General features: G+C 40.3%; 1 protein-coding gene across 1 annotated transcript in view; it reads right to left on the bottom strand.

The window, feature by feature from the left end:
- The window catches only part of zmp:0000000936 (interleukin-1 receptor type 1), a 130,573-nt gene that overhangs the window by 22,531 nt on the left and 84,802 nt on the right, over positions 1 to 23,240 (bottom strand). Inside the window, 5 exon segments of the mRNA XM_034186182.1 lie at positions 2,923 to 3,058; positions 9,901 to 9,963; positions 14,280 to 14,448; positions 18,404 to 18,596; positions 21,808 to 22,060. Coding sequence (XP_034042073.1) covers positions 2,923 to 3,058; positions 9,901 to 9,963; positions 14,280 to 14,448; positions 18,404 to 18,596; positions 21,808 to 22,060 — 814 coding nt within the window.

The raw sequence follows: 23,240 nt of genomic DNA, 5'->3' as shown, positions 1-23,240 counted from the left end.
TTTTTGCATTTACGCAATATCTCTAAAATCAGAAAGGTCTTGTCTCAGAGTGATGCTGAAAAACTAATTCATGCATTTATTTCCTCTAGGCTGGACTATTGTAATTCATTATTATCAGGTTGTCCTAAAAGTTCCCTAAAAAGCCTTCAGTTAATTCAAAATGCTGCAGCTAGAGTACTGACGGGGACTAGAAGGAGAGAGCATATCTCACCTATATTGGCCTCTCTTCATTGGCTTCCTGTTAATTCTAGAATAGAATTTAAAATTCTTCTTCTTACTTATAAGGTTTTGAATAATCAGGTCCCATCTTATCTTAGGGACCTCGTAGTACCATATCACCCCAATAGAGCGCTTCGCTCTCAGACTGCAGGCTTACTTGTAGTTCCTAGGGTTTGTAAGAGTAGAATGGGAGGCAGAGCCTTCAGCTTTCAGGCTCCTCTCCTGTGGAACCAGCTCCCAATTCAGATCAGGGAGACAGACACCCTCTCTACTTTTAAGATTAGGCTTAAAACTTTCCTTTTTGCTAAAGCTTATAGTTAGGGCTGGATCAGGTGACCCTGAACCATCCCTTAGTTATGCTGCTATAGACGTAGACTGCTGGGGGGTTCCCATGATGCACTGTTTCTTTCTCTTTTTGCTCTGTATGCACCACTCTGCATTTAATCATTAGTGATCGATCTCTGCTCCCCTCCACAGCATGTCTTTTTCCTGGTTCTCTCCCTCAGCCCCAACCAGTCCCAGCAGAAGACTGCCCCTCCCTGAGCCTGGTTCTGCTGGAGGTTTCTTCCTGTTAAAAGGGAGTTTTTCCTTCCCACTGTAGCCAAGTGCTTGCTCACAGGGGGTCGTTTTGACCGTTGGGGTTTTACATAATTATTGTATGGCCTTGCCTTACAATATAAAGCGCCTTGGGGCAACTGTTTGTTGTGATTTGGCGCTATATAAAAAAAATTGATTGATTGATTGATTGAGGTCTGTGATTAAAAAAAAAGCGGCCCTTTTTATTTTTTTCAAAAAATAAATGGATTTGATTCATATGTTTTTTCGTCAGACAAGCTTGAACCCTCGTGCGCATGCATGAGTTTTGTCATGCCTGTCGGTGACGTCATTCGCCTGTGGGCAGGCTTTGAGTGAGGTGTGGACTCCCCCTCCCATCGGAATCTCTTTGTCTGAGATGCTGCAGGGAGACGGCGCGCGTTGCTTTATCAATTTTTTTAAGGACCGGTGAGGGATATCCGTGTGGACACTATTCGAGAAATTCAGCTTGTTTTCGGTGTAAAGTTTAACGACTGATGAGAGATTATGGAGTTTCTTTCGCTTTAAGCACAGCCCACAAAGCGGATCGGCGCGGCGCGGTCAGAGGTGACGTCTGTCTGGCTGTTTCGAGCTGAAAACATCCTAATTTAAAGCTCTATTCACCCAGGACGTCGTCAGAGAACAGAGAAGTTTCAGAAGAAGCCAGCATCAGGAGTTTACCCGGACATTCCACTGTTAAAGGAGATTTTGTAATGAAAGAACGTGCGGACGAATTTGCCGAGTCGGATCCGTGACGACGTGGCAAATCCGTCTGCGCCACGACATGAAAAACACCTCCGTGTTGAAAACCATTTGTAAAATTCAGGCGGCTTTTGATGGCTTTCAACAAGTGAGTACCTGAGAAATTGTTTAACAGCTTGGGCATGTTCCAACTTGTCCGTTAAGGTTTCCAACGGAGGTGTTTTTCCTGTGGCGACCCCCCGCGGTCGGGTCCGGCCCGACATGCGAATCTGCCCGCACGTTCTTTCATTACAAAATGTCCTTTAACAGTGGAATGTCTGAATAAACTCCTGATCCCGAATTCTTCTGAAAGTTCTCTGTTATCTCAATACATCTTGGGTCCACAGAGCCTGAAATTAGGACGTTTTCAGCTTGAAACAGTGAGACGCTGCCGCCTCGGAGCGCAGATCGCCGTCAGGCGCCGTGGGCCATCCTTACGCTCAATCAATCAATCAATTTTTTTATATAGCGCCAAATCACAACAAACAGTTGCCCCAAGGCGCTTTATATTGTAAGACAAGGCCATACAATAATTATGTAAAACCCCAACGGTCAAAACGACCCCCTGTGAGCAAGCACTTGGCTACAGTGGGAAGGAAAAACTCCCTTTTAACAGGAAGAAACCTCCAGCAGAACCAGGCTCAGGGAGGGGCAGTCTTCTGCTGGGACTGGTTGGGGCTGAGGGAGAGAACCAGGAAAAAGACATGCTGTGGAGGGGAGCAGAGATCGATCACTAATGATTAAATGCAGAGTGGTGCATACAGAGCAAAAAGAGAAAGAAACAATGCATCATGGGAACCCCCCAGCAGCCTACGTCTATAGCAGCATAACTAAGGGATGGTTCAGGGTCACCTGATCCAGCCCTAACTATAAGCTTTAGCAAAAAGGAAAGTTTTAAGCCTAATCTTAAAAGTAGAGAGGGTGTCTGTCTCCCTGATCTGAATTGGGAGCTGGTTCCACAGGAGAGGAGCCAGGTTAATCATTCAGATAACCTGTGCACAGTGACACACACTGACACATTCATGACTAATTCATGCAAGCGGCACAAAATTAATGAATATTTCAAATTTTCTTCACACAAGATTGTGTACCAATGTGGGGATCAAATTCATGCAAGTATCAAGGTGCCTTAAATATGTATCTTTTGGGCTACTGTATTAACGCGGCTGTTGAATGGGGCGACCTGCATGGGGTGGCCCACTTCCATGTAGATATGAAGGGCTCATTGTAAGTTCAAGAAAACACACTGATTCATTCTTGCAGAAGGTATAGTCCGTTTGTGCTTATAAACACCCCTAAAATATACACACTGTAGCTTTGGTATATAATGTTCACTGCCCAACCAAAAAAGTACTTGTGAAAACATAAATACAAAATAAATTGACTGACCCCTGTTCTGCCATGTGGACGCGGTCAGAAGGTTCTTCACTGACGAACCGACCTCTGGCCAACCAAAAAATGTCAATGTCGGGGACAGTCCCAACAGATGGCACAAAGACCCTGCACATCTTCCTAAAACTGGATCCTAGGAGCGCACAAACACAGACACACACACACACACACACATAAATAAACATAAAAACATAATAACATAAATAAACATAAAAAAACATAAATAAACAAAAAACATTAGTTCTGTCAATACTCAGAGCTTTTAATGTTTTGTACGTTTGCATTTTGTAAAAGGAAAGTTTTTTCAAAATGTTTCAGACTTATTGGTCTAGTTTTTCCAGATAACCAAAAAATTAACTTCGATAACAGATAATCAGATAACTGAAAAGTTATCTTTGATATAGATAAACCACCCAAAAATGTATAGGAAGTTACAGATAACTGATAAATTCCAGTATTGTCTCTGGTACATTTGCAACTACTAACAAGCTGAATTTGAGTTTTAACACCACAATTGCTTTTAGAAGCATCAAAAGTGACAAAAGACCCAAATGATGAGCCCGCACTTCTATGTTTGAACATCCTGGCTCCTGCTGGAAGCTCTTGTTTACTACACCATAGATCTCCGCTGTAACCTCTACTGGTGGTTGGCTCTCACTGCGGTATTGTATCACTTCCTGTTCCGGAGCACAGCGGTGTTTTGCTGTATCTGTTAGCTGTTTAATCTGTGCAGTTAGATTGATCTAGTTAACTAGATAATGATTTGTTTCACAGTATAATCTTCACGTGCCTTAACTAAAGCACTCCCTCTGCTGAATCACCTCTAAATTATTTACACATTATTCACTTCGTGTGTTTTTAGGAATCCGCTAGCTTACTTGTAATAAGTGTAGCTTATTCGTAGCTTTGGAGGCCAGGCTGGGCGAATTGGAGACTTGGCTCCACACCTTGGAAAATCCTACAGCTAGCCAGGCCCCTGTAGTCGGTGCGGACCAAGGTAGCTTAGCCGCCGTTAGTTCCCTCCCGGCAGATCCCGAGCAGCCGGGAAAGCAGGCCGACTGGGTGACTGTGAGGAGGAAGCGTAGTCCTAAACAGAAGCCCCGTGTACACCGCCAACCCGTTCACATCTCTAACCGTTTTTCCCCACTCAGCGACACACCCGCCGAGGATCAAACTCTGGTTATTGGCGACTCTGTTTTGAGAAATGTGAAGTTAGCGACACCAGCAACCATAGTCAGTTGTCTTCCGGGGGCCAGAGCAGGCAACATTGAAGGAAATTTGAAACTGCTGGCTAAGGCTAAGCGTAAATTTGGTAAGATTGTAATTCACGTCGGCAGTAATGACGCCCGGTTATGCCAATCGGAGGTCACTAAAATTAATATTGAATTGCAAAAACAATGTCGGACTGTGTAGTTTTCTCTGGGCCCCTCCCCAATCGGACCGGGAGTGACATGTTTAGCCGCATGTTCTCCTTGAATTGCTAGCTGTCTGAGTGATGTCCAAAAAATGAGGTGGGCTTCATAGATAATTGGCAAAGCTTCTGGGGAAAACCTGGTCTTGTTAGGAGAGACGGCATCCATCCCACTTTGGATGGAGCAGCTCTCATTTCTAGAAATCTGGCCAATTTTCTTAAATCCTCCAAACCGTGACTATCCAGGGTTGGGATCAGGAAGCAGAGTTGTAGTCTTACACACCTCTCTGCAACTTCTCCCCCCCTGCCATCCCCTCATTACCCCATCTCCGTAGAGACGGTGCCTGCTCCCAGACCACCAACAACCAGTAAAAATCTTTTTAAGCATAAAAATTCAAAAAGAAAAAATAATATAGCACCTTCAACTGCACCACAGACTAAAACAGTTAAATGTGGTCTATTAAACATTAGATCTCTCTCTTCTAAGTCCCTGTTAGTAAATGATATAATAATTGATCAACATATTGATTTATTCTGCCTTACAGAAACCTGGTTACAGCAGGATGAATATGTTAGTTTAAATGAGTCAACACCCCCGAGTCACACTAACTGCCAGAACGCTCGTAGCACGGGCCGAGGCGGAGGATTAGCAGCAATCTTCCACTCCAGCTTATTAATTAATCAAAAACCCAGACAGAGCTTTAATTCATTTGAAAGCTTGTCTCTTAGTCTTGTCCATCCAAATTGGAAGTCCCAAAAAACAGTTTTATTTGTTGTTATCTATGGTCCTCCTGGACATTACTGTGAGTTTCTCTGTGAATTTTCGGACCTTTTGTCTGACTTAGTGCTTAGCTCAGATAAGATAATTATAGTGGGCGATTTTAACATCCACACAGATGCTGAGAATGACAGCCTTAACACTGCATTTAATCTATTGTTAGACTCGATTGGCTTTGCTCAAAATGTAAATGAGTCCACCCACCACTTTAATCATACCTTAGATCTTGTTCTGACTTATGGTATGGAAATTGAAGACTTAACAGTATTCCCTGAAAACCCCCTTCTGTCTTATCATTTCTTAATAACATTTACATTTACTCTGATGGACTACCCAGCAGTGGGGAATAAGTTTCATTACAGTAGAAGTCTTTCAGAAAGCGCTGTAACTAGGTTTAAGGATATGATTCCTTCTTTATGTTCTCCAATGCCATATACCAACACAGGGCAGAGTAGCTACCTAAACTCTGTGAGTGAGATAGATTATCTCGTCAATAGTTTTATATCCTCATTGAGGACAACTTTGGATGCTGTAGCTCCTCTGAAAAAAGAGAGCCTTAAATCAGAAGTGCCTGACTCCGTGGTATAACTCGCAGCTTAAAGCAGATAACCCGTAAGTTGGAGAGGAAATGGCATCTCACTAATTTAGAAGATCTTCACTTAGCCTGGAAAAAGAGTCTGTTGCTCTATAAAAAAGCCCTCCGTAAAGCTAGGACATCTTTCTACTCATCACTAATTGAAGAAAATAAGAACAACCCCAGGTTTCTTTTCAGCGCTGTAGCCAGGCTGACAAAGAGTCAGAGCTCTATTGAGCCGAGTATTCCTTTAACTTTAACTAGTAATGACTTCATGACTTTCGTTGCTAATAAAATTTTAACTATTAGAGAAAAAATTACTCATAACCATCCCAAAGACATATCGTTCTCTTTGGCTGCTTTCAGTGATGCCGGTATTTGGTTAGACTCTTTCTCTCCGATTGTTCTGTCTGAGTTATTTTCATTAGTTATTTCCTCCAAACCATCAACATGTCTATTAGACCCCATTCCTACCAGGCTGCTCAAGGAAGCCCTACCATTAATTAATGCTTCGATCTTAAATATGATCAATCTGTCTTTATTAGTTGGCTATGTACCACAGGCTTTTAAGGTGGCAGTAATTAAACCATTACTTAAAAAGCCATCACTTGACCCAGCTATCTTAGCTAATTATAGGCCAATCACCAACCTTCCTTTTCTCTCAAAAATTCTTGAAAGGGTAGTTGTAAAACAGCTAACTGATCATCTGCAGAGGAATGGTCTATTTGAAGAGTTTCAGTCAGGGTTTAGAATTTATCATAGTACAGAAACAGCATTAGTGAAGGTTACAAATGATCTTCTTATGGCCTCAGACAGTGGACTCATCTCTGTGCTTGTTCTGTTAGACCTCAGTGCTGCTTTTGATACTGTTGACCATAAAATTTTATTACATAGATTAGAGCATGCCATAGGTATTAAAGGCACTGCGCTGCGGTGGTTTGAATCATATTTATCTAATAGATTACAATTTGTTCATGTAAATGGGGAATCTTCTTCACAGACTGTGCTAGGACCAATTTTATTCACTTTATACATGCTTCCCTTAGGCAGTATTATTAGACGGCATTGCTTACATTTTCATTGTTACGCAGATGATACCCAGCTTTATCTATCCATGAAGCCAGAGGACACACACCAATTAGCTAAACTGCAGGATTGTCTTACAGACATAAAGACATGGATGACCTCTAATTTCCTGCTTTTAAACTCAGATAAAACTGAAGTTATTGTACTTGGCCCCACAAATCTTAGAAACATGGTGTCTAACCAGATCCTTACTCTGGATGGCATTACCCTGACCTCTAGTAATACTGTGAGAAATCTTGCTTTGCTTTGCTTTGCTTTGCTTTGCTTTGCTTTGCTTTGCTTTGCTTTGCTTTGCTTTGCTTTGCTTTGCTTTGCTTTGCTTTGCTTTGCTTTGCTTTGCTTTGCTTTGCTTTGCTTTGCTTTCAGCACGGCCGCAAGCTGAGAGCAGCCACAAAGCCAGCTCTCTACCAATTCCAACGCTCCGGTCAGGTGGAGGTCTTGGAAAATAAAGTCATGCTGACTTATGGTTTGGCTTGAATACTGACAGAATAACTCCATTAATGTTAATGCTGTCATTTGTACAAAGTTAAAATATAACATATATCTTCTAATGTTGAATAATGCACTAATTCTGAGGTTTTGTAACAAACACAGACAGATCGCAAAGGATTCTGGGTAAAAGTGGCTCTGCTAAACACTGATTGGTTCAGTCATTCATTATGTAAACCAACACATTAATGTGACGTGTGTCATGTGTTGGTGTTTACAGATAAATGTGCTTTTATAAAATATTCCATTTTGTATTTGTAAAAACAGGCATTTTTACGGAGCCCTGGAAGTGTCATCGCAAAATGTTTTGCATGTGGAGAGAATGTGCGTACGTTTAATTAGTGCTGTGCACACGTTTTATGATGTTGTAAAACGTGCACTCAATATTGTCTTGACACATAAATGTTGGCTTTACACTGTGCGAGTTTTGGCCCTTTTTCAGATGATTTTTCATTTGTGCAAGAATTTTTTGGACCGAGTTTCAGGTTTATCGCGTATCCTGCATCGTGTAGTGTACATGGAGTAACAAGCTGCGTTTAACATCTCACGACCACCTCCTGATCACCGATCGTAGGGTCAAATGAAAATCAAACCTGTTTGATATTATTCTGATCGGCCGTCGTGAGGGTATCCTCCTGCTGAAGAGCAACAAGCATCCAACCGCTCACACTGTGCATGTGCAAACACAGTAGAGCTGTCTTCTAATGTTTTTTTTGTTGTTGTTGTTGTTGTTGTTTTGTTTTGTTTTTAAACTTTGATGTCTCCCATCAAAGGTTTTTGTAAATTAAGTTTGAAAAAAAAAGCTTATTTTTTTGCTTCTGGAAACATGAGTTCGACGTGTGGTTTTTGAACGTACAATGTGTGTGAGAACATAAATTGTGCGCTCTGAACTTTTACACCGTGCGGTTCTGTGGTACAGTTTGAACTGAAACTGAGTACAGTGATTAAAATATCATACAGTGTCTGCCCAGCTTCAGGACGAATACTGCCATGAACTGCTATGAACACTTCTGGCAAGTAGATGGCAGTAGAGACTGTGAAAACCTGCCAAAACAAAATTCCAGATAATCTGTGTCTCCTACATTTAAGATGCGTGGAATTTAACAAACGCAGATACAATAACATCTATAAACCCAGAGAATATATTCATGAGAGTTTTAGGCACTAGAGTTTAATGCTATTGTCCGTGGAGCCTGAACAGAGTGTCTGAAATGCATTTGTCCTGTCGTGAACGTACTGAGATTACCCTATCCTACCCATAATGCACTGTTGGGCACAGCATGTGCTCACTAAAATCTTAAAAATTAGCACATTACTTTAAAACTAAAACATATATCTGATATTTTCACTTTATAAAACTTCAGACATGACAGCAATTTTAAATAACTTGTCCAAAATTAGTTTTGTTAATATTTGAACCATAAGTTAAACATGTATGCCTCTGGATGACTTGGGTGATATTGCCAGCGTATCTGTACGGTGTTAAAGGAAATTATTTTTTTTTTGTGACCAGTTCTCATTTGTCTGTAGAGAATAGAGCAGTTTTTCCTGGAAGCAGCTTTCTTCTGTTTGCAGAGGGTAGAACTATACATATGTTAAGAAACTTTTAACAGGTCAACTGATTTTCAATTTTAAAAATGTTTGTCGCTGTTCAGCTTTGTTTACTATGTTATCAAATTTATCGGAAGATAATTAGTCTGATAATGGTTTTTAACATTATTTAAAAAGATAATCCAATAATGAAAGCATTATCTTCGATAATTATCTGTAATCGGATTATATGAACTGTGCCCACCACTGGTTGGGTCTACATATATTTATTTGGTAGAATCCAATCCAATGAGTCACTCAAAACAAATGACTCATTGGGTGAACTCAATTCAGTTATGGGCAGGATTTCCATATAATAAATATATATAGCCCAACTCAAATAAAGCGCATCCATGCAAGATAATGTAATTGAATTTAGTTGGGATTACATATATTTATTAGATGGAAATCCTGCCCATAATTGAATTGAGTTCATTCAATGCAACAGTTTTTTGAGTGTATCTCCACCATTTCTCTTCGCTTGGCACCATAACTCCTCAGGGATAACAATAGCGATGCTAATTAGCGGTGCTAATCCCATAGGCATTCTTATGAAGGGTAAGGAGCTGACTTCTTGTATATAAACAAGTTTGCTACTCTGTTGTGGTAAACAAGTCATATTTCCAGAGAATAAAGCAAAAACTAAAGAGGTTAAAAAAGTAAAAGCTAAAGAGGTAAAAACACAGAGTTCCATGGATATGCAGCCAGTCTTGCTGGCGCCATTTTTCTATCCGTCACAGTGTGACTACACCTTAAGAGGTAAACATGTTTTCCAGTCTGGCCCTTAACTGTGGTGGCTAACACAAGACATACAGCAAGCACTGGTGTCTTAGATTAAACTCCTCAACATTTAACCCTCAGGGGTCCAGAAATATAAAAAAGTTGATGTGGACTCACTGGTCAGTCCCCTGAGGGTTAAATGTCAATTGAATTACATCTCACATTTTTTTAATTGCCTCAGGCTGTGTATCAAATCTAAATATCACAAATGAATTTGAAGACATTTACACCTGTAGAGTTTTTAAGGACACAGTGTTCCGGACTCACCATGTTCTGCCTTGATGATTTCATTTGCAGGTTCATGCACTTGTGGAACCAGATCGTATTCAACTGAAAAGACAGACAGTAAATGTGTGGCATGATGATGATGATGATGGTTCCACAGGATGTCTCATCACTTCAGTTCATATCACATCACACATTCTGTTAGCAACAGTTCAACTTAGCATTTGTAAAATATTTTCGTATAATTTCTGTAAACTGACCTGACAGCTGTAACTGTTTCACATATTCTCAAAAAGCATTCTGTATCATATCATATTGCTATCAATTTCCATGCACAGTCAGAAATGCATGTGTGGGTTTTGGTTCAGGTTAGAATAATAATATAATAAGTACAAAATTAAAATCTACCATCTTCTTTTCAGTGACATCATCACCGTCTGCTGGCTAACAAATATGAATCTAAAGATTGAATAAGAATTGAAAACTGAACATGAAATACATTTTTCTGCAGTATGTTTTGCACATTTTACAAAAAAAAAAAAAAAAAAAAATCTTGAGGTTAACCTGAACTGTTCTGTTGTTACTCATTATTTCAGGGACCAGAACTAATTTATATCTATACTGTCTTTGTTATGTGATCTTTCTTTTTTGTTTGTTTTGCTGTTACTGTTGACTCTTTTTCAATTTACTCTTCAATTAATAGTTATTTTCATTTCATTTTCACCATGTATTTTACATATAATGTCTGTGTGTGATGGGGAAGGAAAGGCTGTCTCACATAAAATCAGAGGGGTCTCCTGATTCTATGATTTCCTTTGCCCACAGTATTCTTAATACCTGACTCTTTAATATTACACTATTGCAGGTGACTGATATGTGCAGACAAACAGAGTGTATGTGCATTGTGAAGCTGCTTGTATAAAACGTGTGACTGTTGCATTCTCGCGTGCAATACAGCACTGGGCTTTGGATGTAGTCCAGAGGTGCAAGCGCTTTTTGGTGATGGAAGATATCAATGCACCAGCTCTGTGCCAGCCCACAACTTCTTGTCTCCTGAACAAATATCAGCAAATTCAGCAAATTCTTTCATCTCACTCATATATGTACTGTGCCTACAAAGTTTGCAATAATACTGTAGATGACATCCTGTACCGTCCTCTTTCAGTTGCAACACTCATATTGAGAAGGTACAATCCCACCTAATTGATTCAAAGCTGGAGGTTTCTGTTACTTAAGCCTGGTTCACGTGGCAGGATTTTAAAATTATCTGTAGGTTTCCAAAACCTGAGACCACACACGTGGAGATAAAAAATCATAGATCTGACAGTGTTGGTCGTACAGTGTGTGGTGTTCAGACACACGATGACATCAACACACCACACACGATCAGATTTCACACACCAACATTCGCAGGTCAGACAGGAAATCTCGCAAAATCTCTCAAGATTAAACATGACTTCAGAGTAAACAGACAGAGATAGTTTGTGCACTATTTACAATAGAGGGAAAAAACGATACAAAAAGAAAAAGAAAAGGTGTTCTTTAAAGAAGTGGAGACAGTGTGACCACTGGACTTTCTGGTAAGCCATAACTGCCATAGCTGTTTTGATTTTACATTTCGCTCCGTGCGTCCGTCACCTCGCTTTCTGATTGGCTGCACATCACATTCAGCAGACTGCGTGCTCGTTTGTGGTCGGGGGACACCACACACGCTGTGATATTGGGTCAAGACAGTCCAACATGTTGAATATCCCCTGACGTCCTTCCGAGCAGTTCAGAGCGCTCTTAACACACCACACACACGGCAGGAATATCTGATAAGATTATCTTCAGTGTCATCACGATTGTCGGGACGTCCTTAAGATTGTCGGAAGGAGAAGATTGGGTTCGATACTGGCCTAATTATCTTGCCATGTGAACCAGGCTTTAGAAAAACAATCCACTACCCACTAATTATCGAAGCTAATGTTTTCATTATTGTATTTGCCTTTCAGATAATTTTGTAAACCATCATCGGATCAATTAACTTCCGATAAATTTTGGTCCAATAATTTTGAGATCGCTAACATGTTTTTGTAGGTGAAATGAATGAACCTTATTCAGTTAAAAGCCTTTGTTAAGTCTGATATCAAAGATTCATTCATTATTTATATTATATATGTGTGTGTGTGTGTGTATATATATATATACACGAGGGCTGTCAATAAAGTATAGGTCCTTTTTATTTTTTTCAAAAACTATATGGATTTCATTCATATATTTTTACGTCAGACATTCTTGAACCCTCGTGCGCATGCGTGAGTTTTTCCACGCCTGTCGGTGACGTCATCCGCCTGTGAGCACTCCTTGTGGGAGGAGTCGTCCAGCCCCTCGTCGCAATTCCTTTGTCTGAGAAGTTGCTGAGAGACTTGGTGCAGCATTTTATCCGGATATTCCAATGTTAAAGGAGATTCTTTTAATGAAAGACATGTGGACGGGTCCACGCGTTGGGACGCAGCCGGCGCGGTGCGGCAGCACAGGAAAAACACCTCTGTGTTGATAACCATTTGTAAAATCCAGGCGGCTTTCGATGGCTTTCAGTGGAGTATCTGAGAAATTGTTTAACAGTTGGGCATGTTCCAACTTGTCCTTAAGGCTTCCAACGGAGGTGTTTTTCCTGTGCCGGAGCGTCACGGCGGCTGCGAGCCGACACTGCAATCCGTCCGCACGTCTTTCATTAAAAAAAATCTCCTTTAACAGTGGAATATCCAGATAAAATGCTGAAACCGACTTCTTCTGAAACTTCTCTGTTCTCTCACGACGTCCTGGATCAATAGAGCCTGAAATGTGGAGGTTTTCAGCTTGAAACAGGCTGACGACGGCGCCTGGGACCGCTGCGCGACGTCCCACTGCGTGGGAAGTGCTTAAAGCGACAGTATCACCTCAAAATCTCTCATCAACCGTTAAAATTTTCACCGAAAACCAGCTTAATTTTTCAAACCGTGTCCACTTCGATGTGTCTCACAGGTTTAGAAAAAATTTTGATCAAACAAAGCGCCAGTCTCTCAGCAACTTCTCAGACAAAGGAATTCAGACGAGGGGCTGGACGACTCCTCCCACAAGGAGTGCTCACAGGCGAATGATGTCACCGACAGGCATGGAAAAACTCACGCATGTGCACGAGGGTTCAAGCATGTCTGACGTAAAAACATATGAATGAAATCCATATAGTTTTTGAAAAAAAATAAAAAGGACCTATACTTTACGGACAGACCTCGTATATATATAGTATATATATATACACACACACACATATATACACACACACACACACACACACACACAAAAAATAACTTTCTCATTATAAATACAAATAATATCTTGTATATTTCACATATGTTTTATCCTTAGTTGTGGGATTATTTTTCACTATTATAATGTATAATTTGACCAACAGATGCCTGTCCAGAAAAATAATCCAAAACCCTCAGGAACCTAATTCAATACTCTGAGAACATGATAGAATGGGGAGATTATACAACAGTATCCACATTCAAAGGACAATGAAGTATTTATTTATTTATTTATTTTTATAAAGGAATTATACTCTGCTAAGTCTCTCTGCATGCCCGCCACAGTTGGTGGAAGAATGCGATTCAAGTCACTTGCAATCAAGCCAACATGAGAGAGAACCACAATTTAAATACTCCTGAATGTTGTATCTTTGTCACTACTGTGTTCATCACCACTGGTACTACTCACACGACAGACAAGCTTGAGGTATTAAAGCAAGTATCACATGCAACATACCAGGGGAAATTGAGAAATTTTGAGCCTGGCCCAGAAAAAGTACGGCGTGGTTCTCCATCTTTTGCATTCTGAGAAACCAACATTTCTCGAGAATGTGTGAGGTTTTGATTCACTGGGTGCAATGTTGAGAAATGTTGGTTTCTCAGAATGCAGAAGTTGGAGAGCCATGACCTACTTTTTCCGCATCAAGCTCAAAATTTTCAATCAGCCCTCATAATATGATTTGAAGTGTCCCTAGGCTCAGATTCTGCCTGAGCACGTACTGCTGTATGTCTCTCCAACCATTTCTTGTCTTTCTTAACTGTCACTGTAATAAATTCTGAAAAATGCCCAAATAAAAAAAACAAAATAACAAATCTGTTGGGCCTCGGCAGAGGGAACCACTTTTTGAAAGCCCTTTTGTTAGAATATTTTCACAAATTTACATTTTTATGTGGTTCAAAAAACCAGGAAAAGTGTTATTGCACTTGTTCAAGGAAGCCTGGAGGTAGCCATAAAGTGGTAGTTGTTTAAACCTGCATTTGTAACTTCCCAATATGGCAGAGACAATCACATATTCAATAGGGTTTTATAAGTCTAAGGTTTTGTATCTGTGTCAAAAATTATATCCAAACATTTCAGCCCGTTCTAACCTTTGACCGTTGCATTAATTGTCTCTGATACAGATCCTTCAAAGCCATCTAGGGTGAAATTCAAAGTACAGGTGTAGAGGCCTTTGTTCTCTGTATCCACGTTGTCAATCTTCAGCTTTTTATCCCAATAGGTAAACTTCCCTGTACCATCCTTGATAAGGTCACAGCCCTGGAAAATTAAAAAAAAAATGTAAAAAGACAGCCCATGTTACAAAAACATAAAGCAAATGTGAAAACTGCCACAGTAGTAATTTGTCCTTAAAAAGAAATAAGTTCACAGACCTCAGAAAAATGCAATGAGGGGATAGATTTAAAAATATTGTCATCGTTGAACTCACCAAATTAAAAGGGGATATATGAAATCAGTAAAATTATTAAAATGGGTTAAAATTTGATGCACCAAATCAATCATCTTTATTTTGCCATTGTGATAACCCCAACCCAGTCTCACAAGTTTTTTTCGTGCTCCCCTCATGATGATTTGACTCATTTCATGACAGAAGCATGAAATGAGTTTACAAGTTTTGGATGTGGAACTCAACTTTACAAGATGAGCTGAGTTGTAAAGTTGAGTTCCACATCCAAAATTTGTAAGAGCTCTTTAGCAAGTGGTAGCAAGTGGACTTAACTAAACGTAGCTGCAATGTTTTAGAGTGTATATGTAGCCCCAACTCAAATACTTTAAAGCACATCCATGTAAGATCATGTAATTTAATTGAGTTGGGACTACATATATTTATTATATGGAAATCCTGCACATAAGTGAATCGAATTTATCCAATGAGTCATTTGTTTGTGTGATACACTCAAAAAACTGACTCATTGGACTGGATTCCGTCTAATAAATATATGTAGTCCCAACTCAATTAAATTACATTATCTTACATGGATGTGTTTATTTGAGTTGGGGCTACATATATTTATTAGATGGAAATCCTGCAAATAATTGAATTTAGTTCATCCAAAGAGCCATTTTGTGAGTGCAGGCAGAAAGCCATGAAAGGAAGAAGAAGCATGAAGGAGATGGTCAAGCAGGGTGCACAATTAATGGTGTCTGTGAGAAACTGACCATTTTTGCACAGAAATGTACTAAATCAGAGATAGAAACCATTACTTTCTGATTATTTTATAGCAGTAATTACACTTTCAAACTGAAATAACGGGTCAGATGTTCACCCAACTGTGCAGAAAGGATTTTGTATGAATGTAATGAAAGCATGTCTGGGGTGCATGGAAATTATGTGGTTATTGCAAGGATAAAATATGGGCATTTATTTATTTATGTATTTCAAACTGAATTGTTTGAGCTTTAAGGTTTGACATACGTGGTCTGTCCATAAATTAACGGTCCTTTTTATTTTTTTTTAAAACTATATGGATTTCATTCATATGTTTTTACGTCAGACATGCTTGAACCCTCGTGCGCATGCGTGAGTTTTTCCACGCCTGTCGGTGACGTCATTCGCCTGTGAGCACGCCTTGTGGAAGGAGTGGTCCCGCCCCCTCGTCGGATTTTCATTGTCTGGAAATGGCGGAATGAAAAGGACTTTTTTTTCCATCAGAATTTTTTCAGAAGCTGTTAGAGACTGGCACCTGGAACCATTCGAAAAATTTATCTGGCTTTCAGTGAAAATTTTCCGGGCTTCACAGAGAATAAGGACTTTAACTACAGCTTTAAGGACCCCTTTAAGGACCTTTAAGGACCGTCGGTGCGCCGCGCTGCGAGCTGCAATGATGTGGCACAAACCACTGGATCATTTCTAAGCTGATGGCTCTGTGGATACGAGACCGTCGTGTGCTCTCCACAAGTTCTTTTATACTCACTCGACTGGTAAGCACTGAAAGCCGAGATAGACATGTCCCAACTTGTCCTCTAACACTCCGAAACGGAGGTGTTCCTTTGTCTCGCTTCATCAGCGAATCGGTCTTTACGCGCGAAGCCTCCGCGCGGCTTTCCATGACAAAATCTCTTGTTAAAAGTGAAATCTGCCGGAAAATGGCTGATGTCCAGGTCTTGTGATAACCAGAGAAAGAGCACACGACGGTCTCGTATCCACAGAGCCATCAGCTTAGAAATGATCCAGTGGTTTGTGCCGCATCGTCGCAGCTCGCAGCGCGGCGCACCGACCGTCCTTAAAGGGGTCCTTAAAGCTGTAGTTAAAGTCCTTATTCTCTGTGAAGCCCGTAAAATTTTCACTGAAAGCCAGATAAATTTTTCGAATGGTTTCTAGGTGCCAGTCTCTAACAGCTTCTGAAAAAATTCTGATGGAACAAAAGTCCTTTTCATTCCGCCATTTCCAGACAATGAAAATCCGACGAGGGGGCAGGACCACTCCTTCCACAAGGCGTGCTCACAGGCGAATGACGTCACCGACAGGCGTGGAAAAACTCACGCATGCACACGAGGGTTCAAGCATGTCTTATGTAAAAACATATGAATGAAATCCATATAGTTTTTGAAAAAATAAAAAGGTATGATACTTTATGGACAGACCTCGTATTCATCCTGATCTTAACAAAAACAAGGAAACCAGTGCATGCAAATCCATTTGGTGCATGTCCAAGTGCACATGACTGTTTAAGTAGTGTGAAGTGCTGTCACAAAGCTGGGTTAGTCTAAATGTGCAGCATCAGTGTCAACACGTGGGAGCAGTGTGCAGAGGACTGTGCAGCCTGGCGCCTTACTGTGCACAGGTGCACAGAGGTCTTACACTGAAAAAAATGCTACTTTGGATTAACTTAAAAAAAATTGATGTAATTTGTTACAGCTAATTTTTTTAGTTTCTCACTATGTATTTTTAGAATTTTGTAAAGTGAAGCTTTGTAAAGCAGATTTAAACTGGAAACCACAATTTTCCATTAGACCAATGTAAATAAGTACTTTGAATGAAGTGCACTGTGTTTCACTTTTTTCAGTGTAGGAGGAGAGTAACCAAGACCTTGCTCAGCAACGAGCTAGGAGGAAGGAGCGACAACGGCAGCCTCAGCAGGTATCACAGTACACGTGCAACAAATGCAGCAGAGATTGTCACTCGCACATTGGACTAAGTCATTTGCACAGGTGCAGACAGAAACAAAAGACAAAAATGTCCTATATATTTGTATTGTCAACTATGTTGGCAGCATGGCCCAAGCAGAGGGTCACCCCTTTGAGTCTGGTCTGCTTGAGGTTTCTTCCTCAAATCATCGGAGGGAGTTTTTCCTTGTCACTGTCGCCTGTGTGCTTGCTCTTGGGGTTGGTAAGGTTAGACCTTACTTGGTGCTATATAAATGAAATGAATTGAACTTGAATAGAAAAAGTGTACAAAAAAAGCAAAAAACAAACAAACAAACTGGACGCTACACTATTGTCTCCTGGATGGATGCCAGGATAATTTCAACTAATTAAAATGGCAAGTCTGGCCCCGTTTTAATCTAGGGTGTGCCAGGTACACAGCCCTGTAGTATCAAGAAAGTCATTTCAAGTGAAAGGTTTTCTGGAGTCGTGATACAGTTTATTGCTAAGCTGTATGAGCATACAGCAGGCAGCAGACACCAAAGCTCCCTGCGGTGAAACAATGCAGCAGCAGCAAGGGGAGTTTCCCTTTGTGTTTGAAGTGATTTTCTTTAATGATTATTTTCAATTCAATTCATTTTTGTTGTGAGTGTATCATGGGACGTTTTCTATCATTACCTTCACTTTACAACCTAACAATCCGCTACAGGAAAAAAGGTCAAATGTAGGGTTGCATATCCCATGTGGTTTCTGGCCAACTGTAGGTGAAATTTCATTGCACTATCCCTAGTCTCTCTGATCACACAAACATAAGTCCTTTGGAGTTGTCTTGGTGGCTTCTCGTCTCCTTGCATGGTCACTTAGTTTTTGAGAACTGCCAACTGAAAGCATACGACCCTGACAGCCATTTGAGGTATTAATTATAATTAAAAAAAAGCACAGAACTAACACTTGTATTTTTCAAATGAAAAGTAGCACTTAATGTGCCTTGGGTTTGATTTCTGTGATGATGTCACTTTCAGGCAAACTTGTGTTGTCAGGTGATTGTACGTATGCATTTGACATTGCAGAATATTTAACCAAGTCAACGAATAATTTGTGACACCAACAACACTGATATGACACTCACCCTGTGCCATGTGATGGAAGATGAGATGCCGTAAGAATCCAGTTTCTTGACATAATTGTGCAGAGGGCAGGACAGAACATCAGTGACTCCATTCATGAGGATCTGATCAGCTTTGCGCGGCTTCTCACACGCTGAAGTGACTGGCTCCTCCACAATCAGCTTGGTGGCCTGTCTGTAGCACCAAGTCGGAGTTCTGCTGAAAGATAGAGAGAAAGGTTACAATGGTTCTCAGGAACACAATGTTCACTCTTCTTTGATATATTTAATTTTATTGACTGGCCAGAAATCTAGAATGCTTATCAACTATGCTGTGCAAAACCAGAACAGAGAGGACAGTAAACAAGCAGAAATGATCTTGGCCCAAATGACAGACCTGTGGCAAATTTACCTTACTGTCAAATTGCAGGACCTGTGTTCGCTTTAAGAGTCGAGTTCATCGGAACCTGGTGCATTGCTATTTTGATGGCTGACTAAAGTGAGATGTTTTCTGGTGAGGAATCAGATCTAGATGCAAGGTGTCAACATGTAACTGAATCATTTATGGGAGCAGCATCTACCATAGCTCTCTGAGGTGAAGCAATTTGCAAATTAAACCCAAACATATCAGGTTTTTTCCAGGCCTCAGGTTTCTCTTTTAGCAAGTTTTTGTGAAATATAGTTAATTATTATTTGAGTAAAGTGACTATTTGAGTATTTGTATAGCACCTTCCAAGATAAAATCATTAAGTGCTGTACAAGAATTTAAGAACACAGAAATAAAATGCAGAAGCTAAAGCTAGCAATAACATAAACTAGTTAAAGCAAGTCTGTATAATTAGGTCTTGAGCTAAAGTTCCAACAGAGTCCACAGAACATAGGTGTAGTGGCAGTGCATTACACAGTTTGGGTGTCACACCTCAGATGCAGTCTCCTTTGGTCTTCAGCCTTGGACCTTGGCACAACCTACAGGTTCTGGTCTGAGGACCTCAGAGACCTGCTTGTCACATACGAGTGCAAGAATTCACTGATGTAAAGTGGCATTTGACCATGCAGAGCTCTAAAAGTCATCACCAATATTTTAAATTGCAATCTGAACTGAATTGGGAGCACAATGCAAAGAGGACAGAATGGGTGTTACGTGAGACCCATAGGAGCCTTGCAGCCACATTCTGGACCATTTGTAGGTGGTCCGGCAAAAGATTACTGAGGCTAGGGAACAGTGAATTACAGTAATCAAGAAATAAGGCATGAATGTGTTTTGTAAGTGATACCAAAAGGAGTAGCAGCTAAATTCATATAGCAAAGGATTCATCAACGATATCTGACTAGATAGATACCCAATTATATGGGTGGATATAAAATCATGTGATGAAGAAAATGTGTGTTAACAATGGCTGCACTGGTGTTGTTAGAGGACGTTGCAATGGTGCTCATAAGCTAAATTTGTTCACCATTGCCACTGTTACTGGCATTGTGCACAGAACTGCGTCCAGCCCAGAGCGCAATATAATGAGGAGCCAGGGGTTGCCTGTGCCCACACAGGTGCTGACCACTGGGGTTCCTGGCAACAGGGGAATTCCAGCAGGAGCTGGCTGATCAGTCAGGAGTGTGCCAGTCAACCTTGAGCTGAGCCATGCCAGTTGTGTGAATCATCTGAATGTCATCCAGGTACATCACATTCCCATACAATGCTGTTGAACAGGCCAACATTAAAGTGCGAATTAAAGTGCAAATTGCAGTGAGAGCCGGTGTACCTAATGTAATTGGAGCTATTGCTTGCACACATATTGCTATAAAGGTGCCATCACATGATTAATTTGTTTTGTTAATCAGAAATGTTTTCATTCCATCAATGTCCAAATCATATGTGATGGGCATCTAACTAACACCGTGGCTAGGTGGCCTGGTTTAAAGCATGACTCATTCATCCTGACTAACAGCATGGTTGAGAACATTCTAGAGGCTGGCATGATGCACGATAGCTGGCCATTTGGTGAGTAAATAATTTATTTGTGTAATTTTTCCAAAAGAAAACCAGTGCAGACACATTTGGGCATGTGCACATTCAAATATGATTTTTCTTATTATTCATTTTTTTTATGTTTATTCTTGATGGTGAAAGCAGAGCTGCAGAGCTTCTTAACAAGTCCCAATTGTCTCCCTGTGTTCAGTATTTGTCAATAAATGCATGCATAAATGTCACACACTATCAGCCATGGTACACCTCTTTTTTTTTTTACTTTAGTGTGTGTGCATTGCTCTGAGCCCACAGTGATTACAGCCTCACACACAAGCTTCCACTCACTTATTTTCCATTCATGTTATTCCAGTTGACATAGTACCAAAAAAAAAAATCATGTCTCCACTTCATTTCCATTCATCTGTAGCTTACAGTCGGTATAATTTCTTTTCTGTGTTCATGTTGAATGATTGAACAGAGAGGGGAATCCCAGGTCCCAGGGTCTATTTAAATATAAGTGCATATTTAACTGGGGGTGTGGACAAGGAGGAGTCTGGTACTTCCACATGTGTGCTCAATTCCACGTTGATTGGAATGTCCAAAAGGAATCTGCTTGGATCCATGCGTATGCACACTTTGATACATCTGACTTTTTTGTGCTTACAACAGTTTCTGTGTTTTAGCGTATGCCATGTTTCAGTAGGAAATCCATGCAAGCCTTTGTACATGAGGCCCCGGTGTGTAGCTAATTCATCTGAAGGGAAGCTTGACATTTCACCAACATGGCACCCCCCCCCCCCCGCCCCCACCCACCAACATATTGAGTCTCTATGTTTATGTGAATTATGAATGAACATGAAAATGGTTCTTACCCACTAACCCTAGCCACTATAAGCATTCAGTCCTTGCTGGGCAATTCCAGAAGCTAACACCATATGTGTGCTACATTCACTGCAAATCAGAATGTTTATTAATTTCTGACCTTTGATATCATTTTTTGTTTTGAGAGATTTTTTAAGTGTGTGTGTGGTGTGTGTGTGTGTGTGTGTGTGTGTGTGTGTGTGTGTGTGTGGTGTGTGTGGTGTGTGTGTGTGTGTGTGTGTGTGTTGTGGTGTGTGTGTGTGTGTGTGTGTGTGTGTGTGTGCCAAATAAGCTCATTCATTCATTCATTCATTCAAATCAGGGTTAGTGCAAATCAGAGTGGAAAAATTATTTTGACCTTTGACTGCAGTGACCTTGATTACTGCCAAAACAAACTTATTAAGAGCAATTCTGGGTTAACCCTACATGAACACAGAAAGTTTGGTGTAAATTGGTCTGAGCAATTTGGAGGCATAGTGGAACAAACAAACACACAAACAATTTTTTTTTCAAATTATAGTATGATCCGAGGTTATATCATTTTGAAATGTCATCCATCCTGTAGCACAACCACACATTTCTATTTACACTCATGCTGCTGTACCTCAAGATGGTCACATATTCTCCATCATCTTCCATCTTTATGTTAAGAATCCACAGAGTCTGTGCCAGCACGATGATGCGACCTGTCTGGTTGCTCATCTCTTGGCCCGTCTTTGCTCTGTACCAGGTGATGTTGTATGGAATAGTGGAGATATTGAAGACATATGAAGATGCCAGGGTACTATTCAGCATGGCTACTTGCCCAGGAACAGAGAAGACCTTCTCAATCTGGAGCGGAACATTAGTACAGTTCTCTGGAGTGGAGGAGCAGAGAAGATAAGAAGATAAGAATAAGAAGATTGTTCAGTTGATGATACAATCACCAAATTTGATATAAATTCTTCTGAAAAGTAACTTTCTTCAAAAAAGCCATTGGCCACATTGGTGTTAAAATGTTGACATCATTGTTTCATTTGTTCAACATTCCATTCTGGAAGTTTCCAGTCTTTATGCATTGATATGGGAGCAAAGAAAACTCCATCACAGAGAATGTCTCTGTGTGCCACTTTTACCTGGTTTAGCCTGCGGTTTATTGGGGTGTGGCCATTACTGTGCACAAGCAACTACTCGGACCAACAGGCAAGAGTTAGACAAACAGTGAGGACTAGTGTTCATCCAAAGGCCGGGGCTGAATTTAAAAGCAAAAATACTATTTCTAATACTAACCCCTTACATCCCAAACACTAGTGCACATTCTGCAGCATGCATGTACTCTTATTAAAGACATATACAGTCCATCTCAAAGTATGACAATGTTGCCTGATGTTCATTTTAAGTCCCCTCCAGACCACAGTACAATATTAAACAGGTACAACATTGAAATAAATCAAAATATGAATTTCCAGGTACCATTTGAAAAAATGGTCACTATCTTGAAAAATAAAGTGGCTAATGGCTTCTTTTTTAATACAAAAAGTAGACAAAAAGTACCATTTTGCCTAATTTTGTGCTTGAATCACAAAATGAAAGACTCCTGATATATTGATATATCCATTTTTGTGCTGCAGAATTGTCTACTAAACTGTAAGAGGGAAATTCATTGACTTGTAAATTTTCTTGTATCCCAAAATTATCTAAAATTAGCAACAGTCAAGTTAGTCTTCAACTTTAATTAATTTCTAGGAAAAGCAATCACTGCAGTAACAAGGATTTGACCTTTAAAGCAGCCTCTTGTGTAACCACGGTAACAACATTAATTTTATTGTGGTGTTGTATCTACTTTTCTGAACACAATTAATCAGAGTAAACCTTACAGTGATGCAGTGGCGGCTGGCCCATAGGGGGCGCTAGGGCGCTGCCCTCCTAGATGTGGAGGGGAAAAGTCATAATATATATATATATTTAAAAAGTATTATCAATGTCAGTTTTACTTAATACTATGTGCCTACATGTAATATGAATGATTAAAACAACACTTCCTCCAACTGACTCTCA

This window comes from Thalassophryne amazonica, chromosome 14, assembly GCF_902500255.1.
Source record: "Thalassophryne amazonica chromosome 14, fThaAma1.1, whole genome shotgun sequence".
NCBI lineage: Eukaryota > Metazoa > Chordata > Actinopteri > Batrachoidiformes > Batrachoididae > Thalassophryne > Thalassophryne amazonica.
This window is presented reverse-complemented; position numbering and strand designations above follow the sequence as displayed.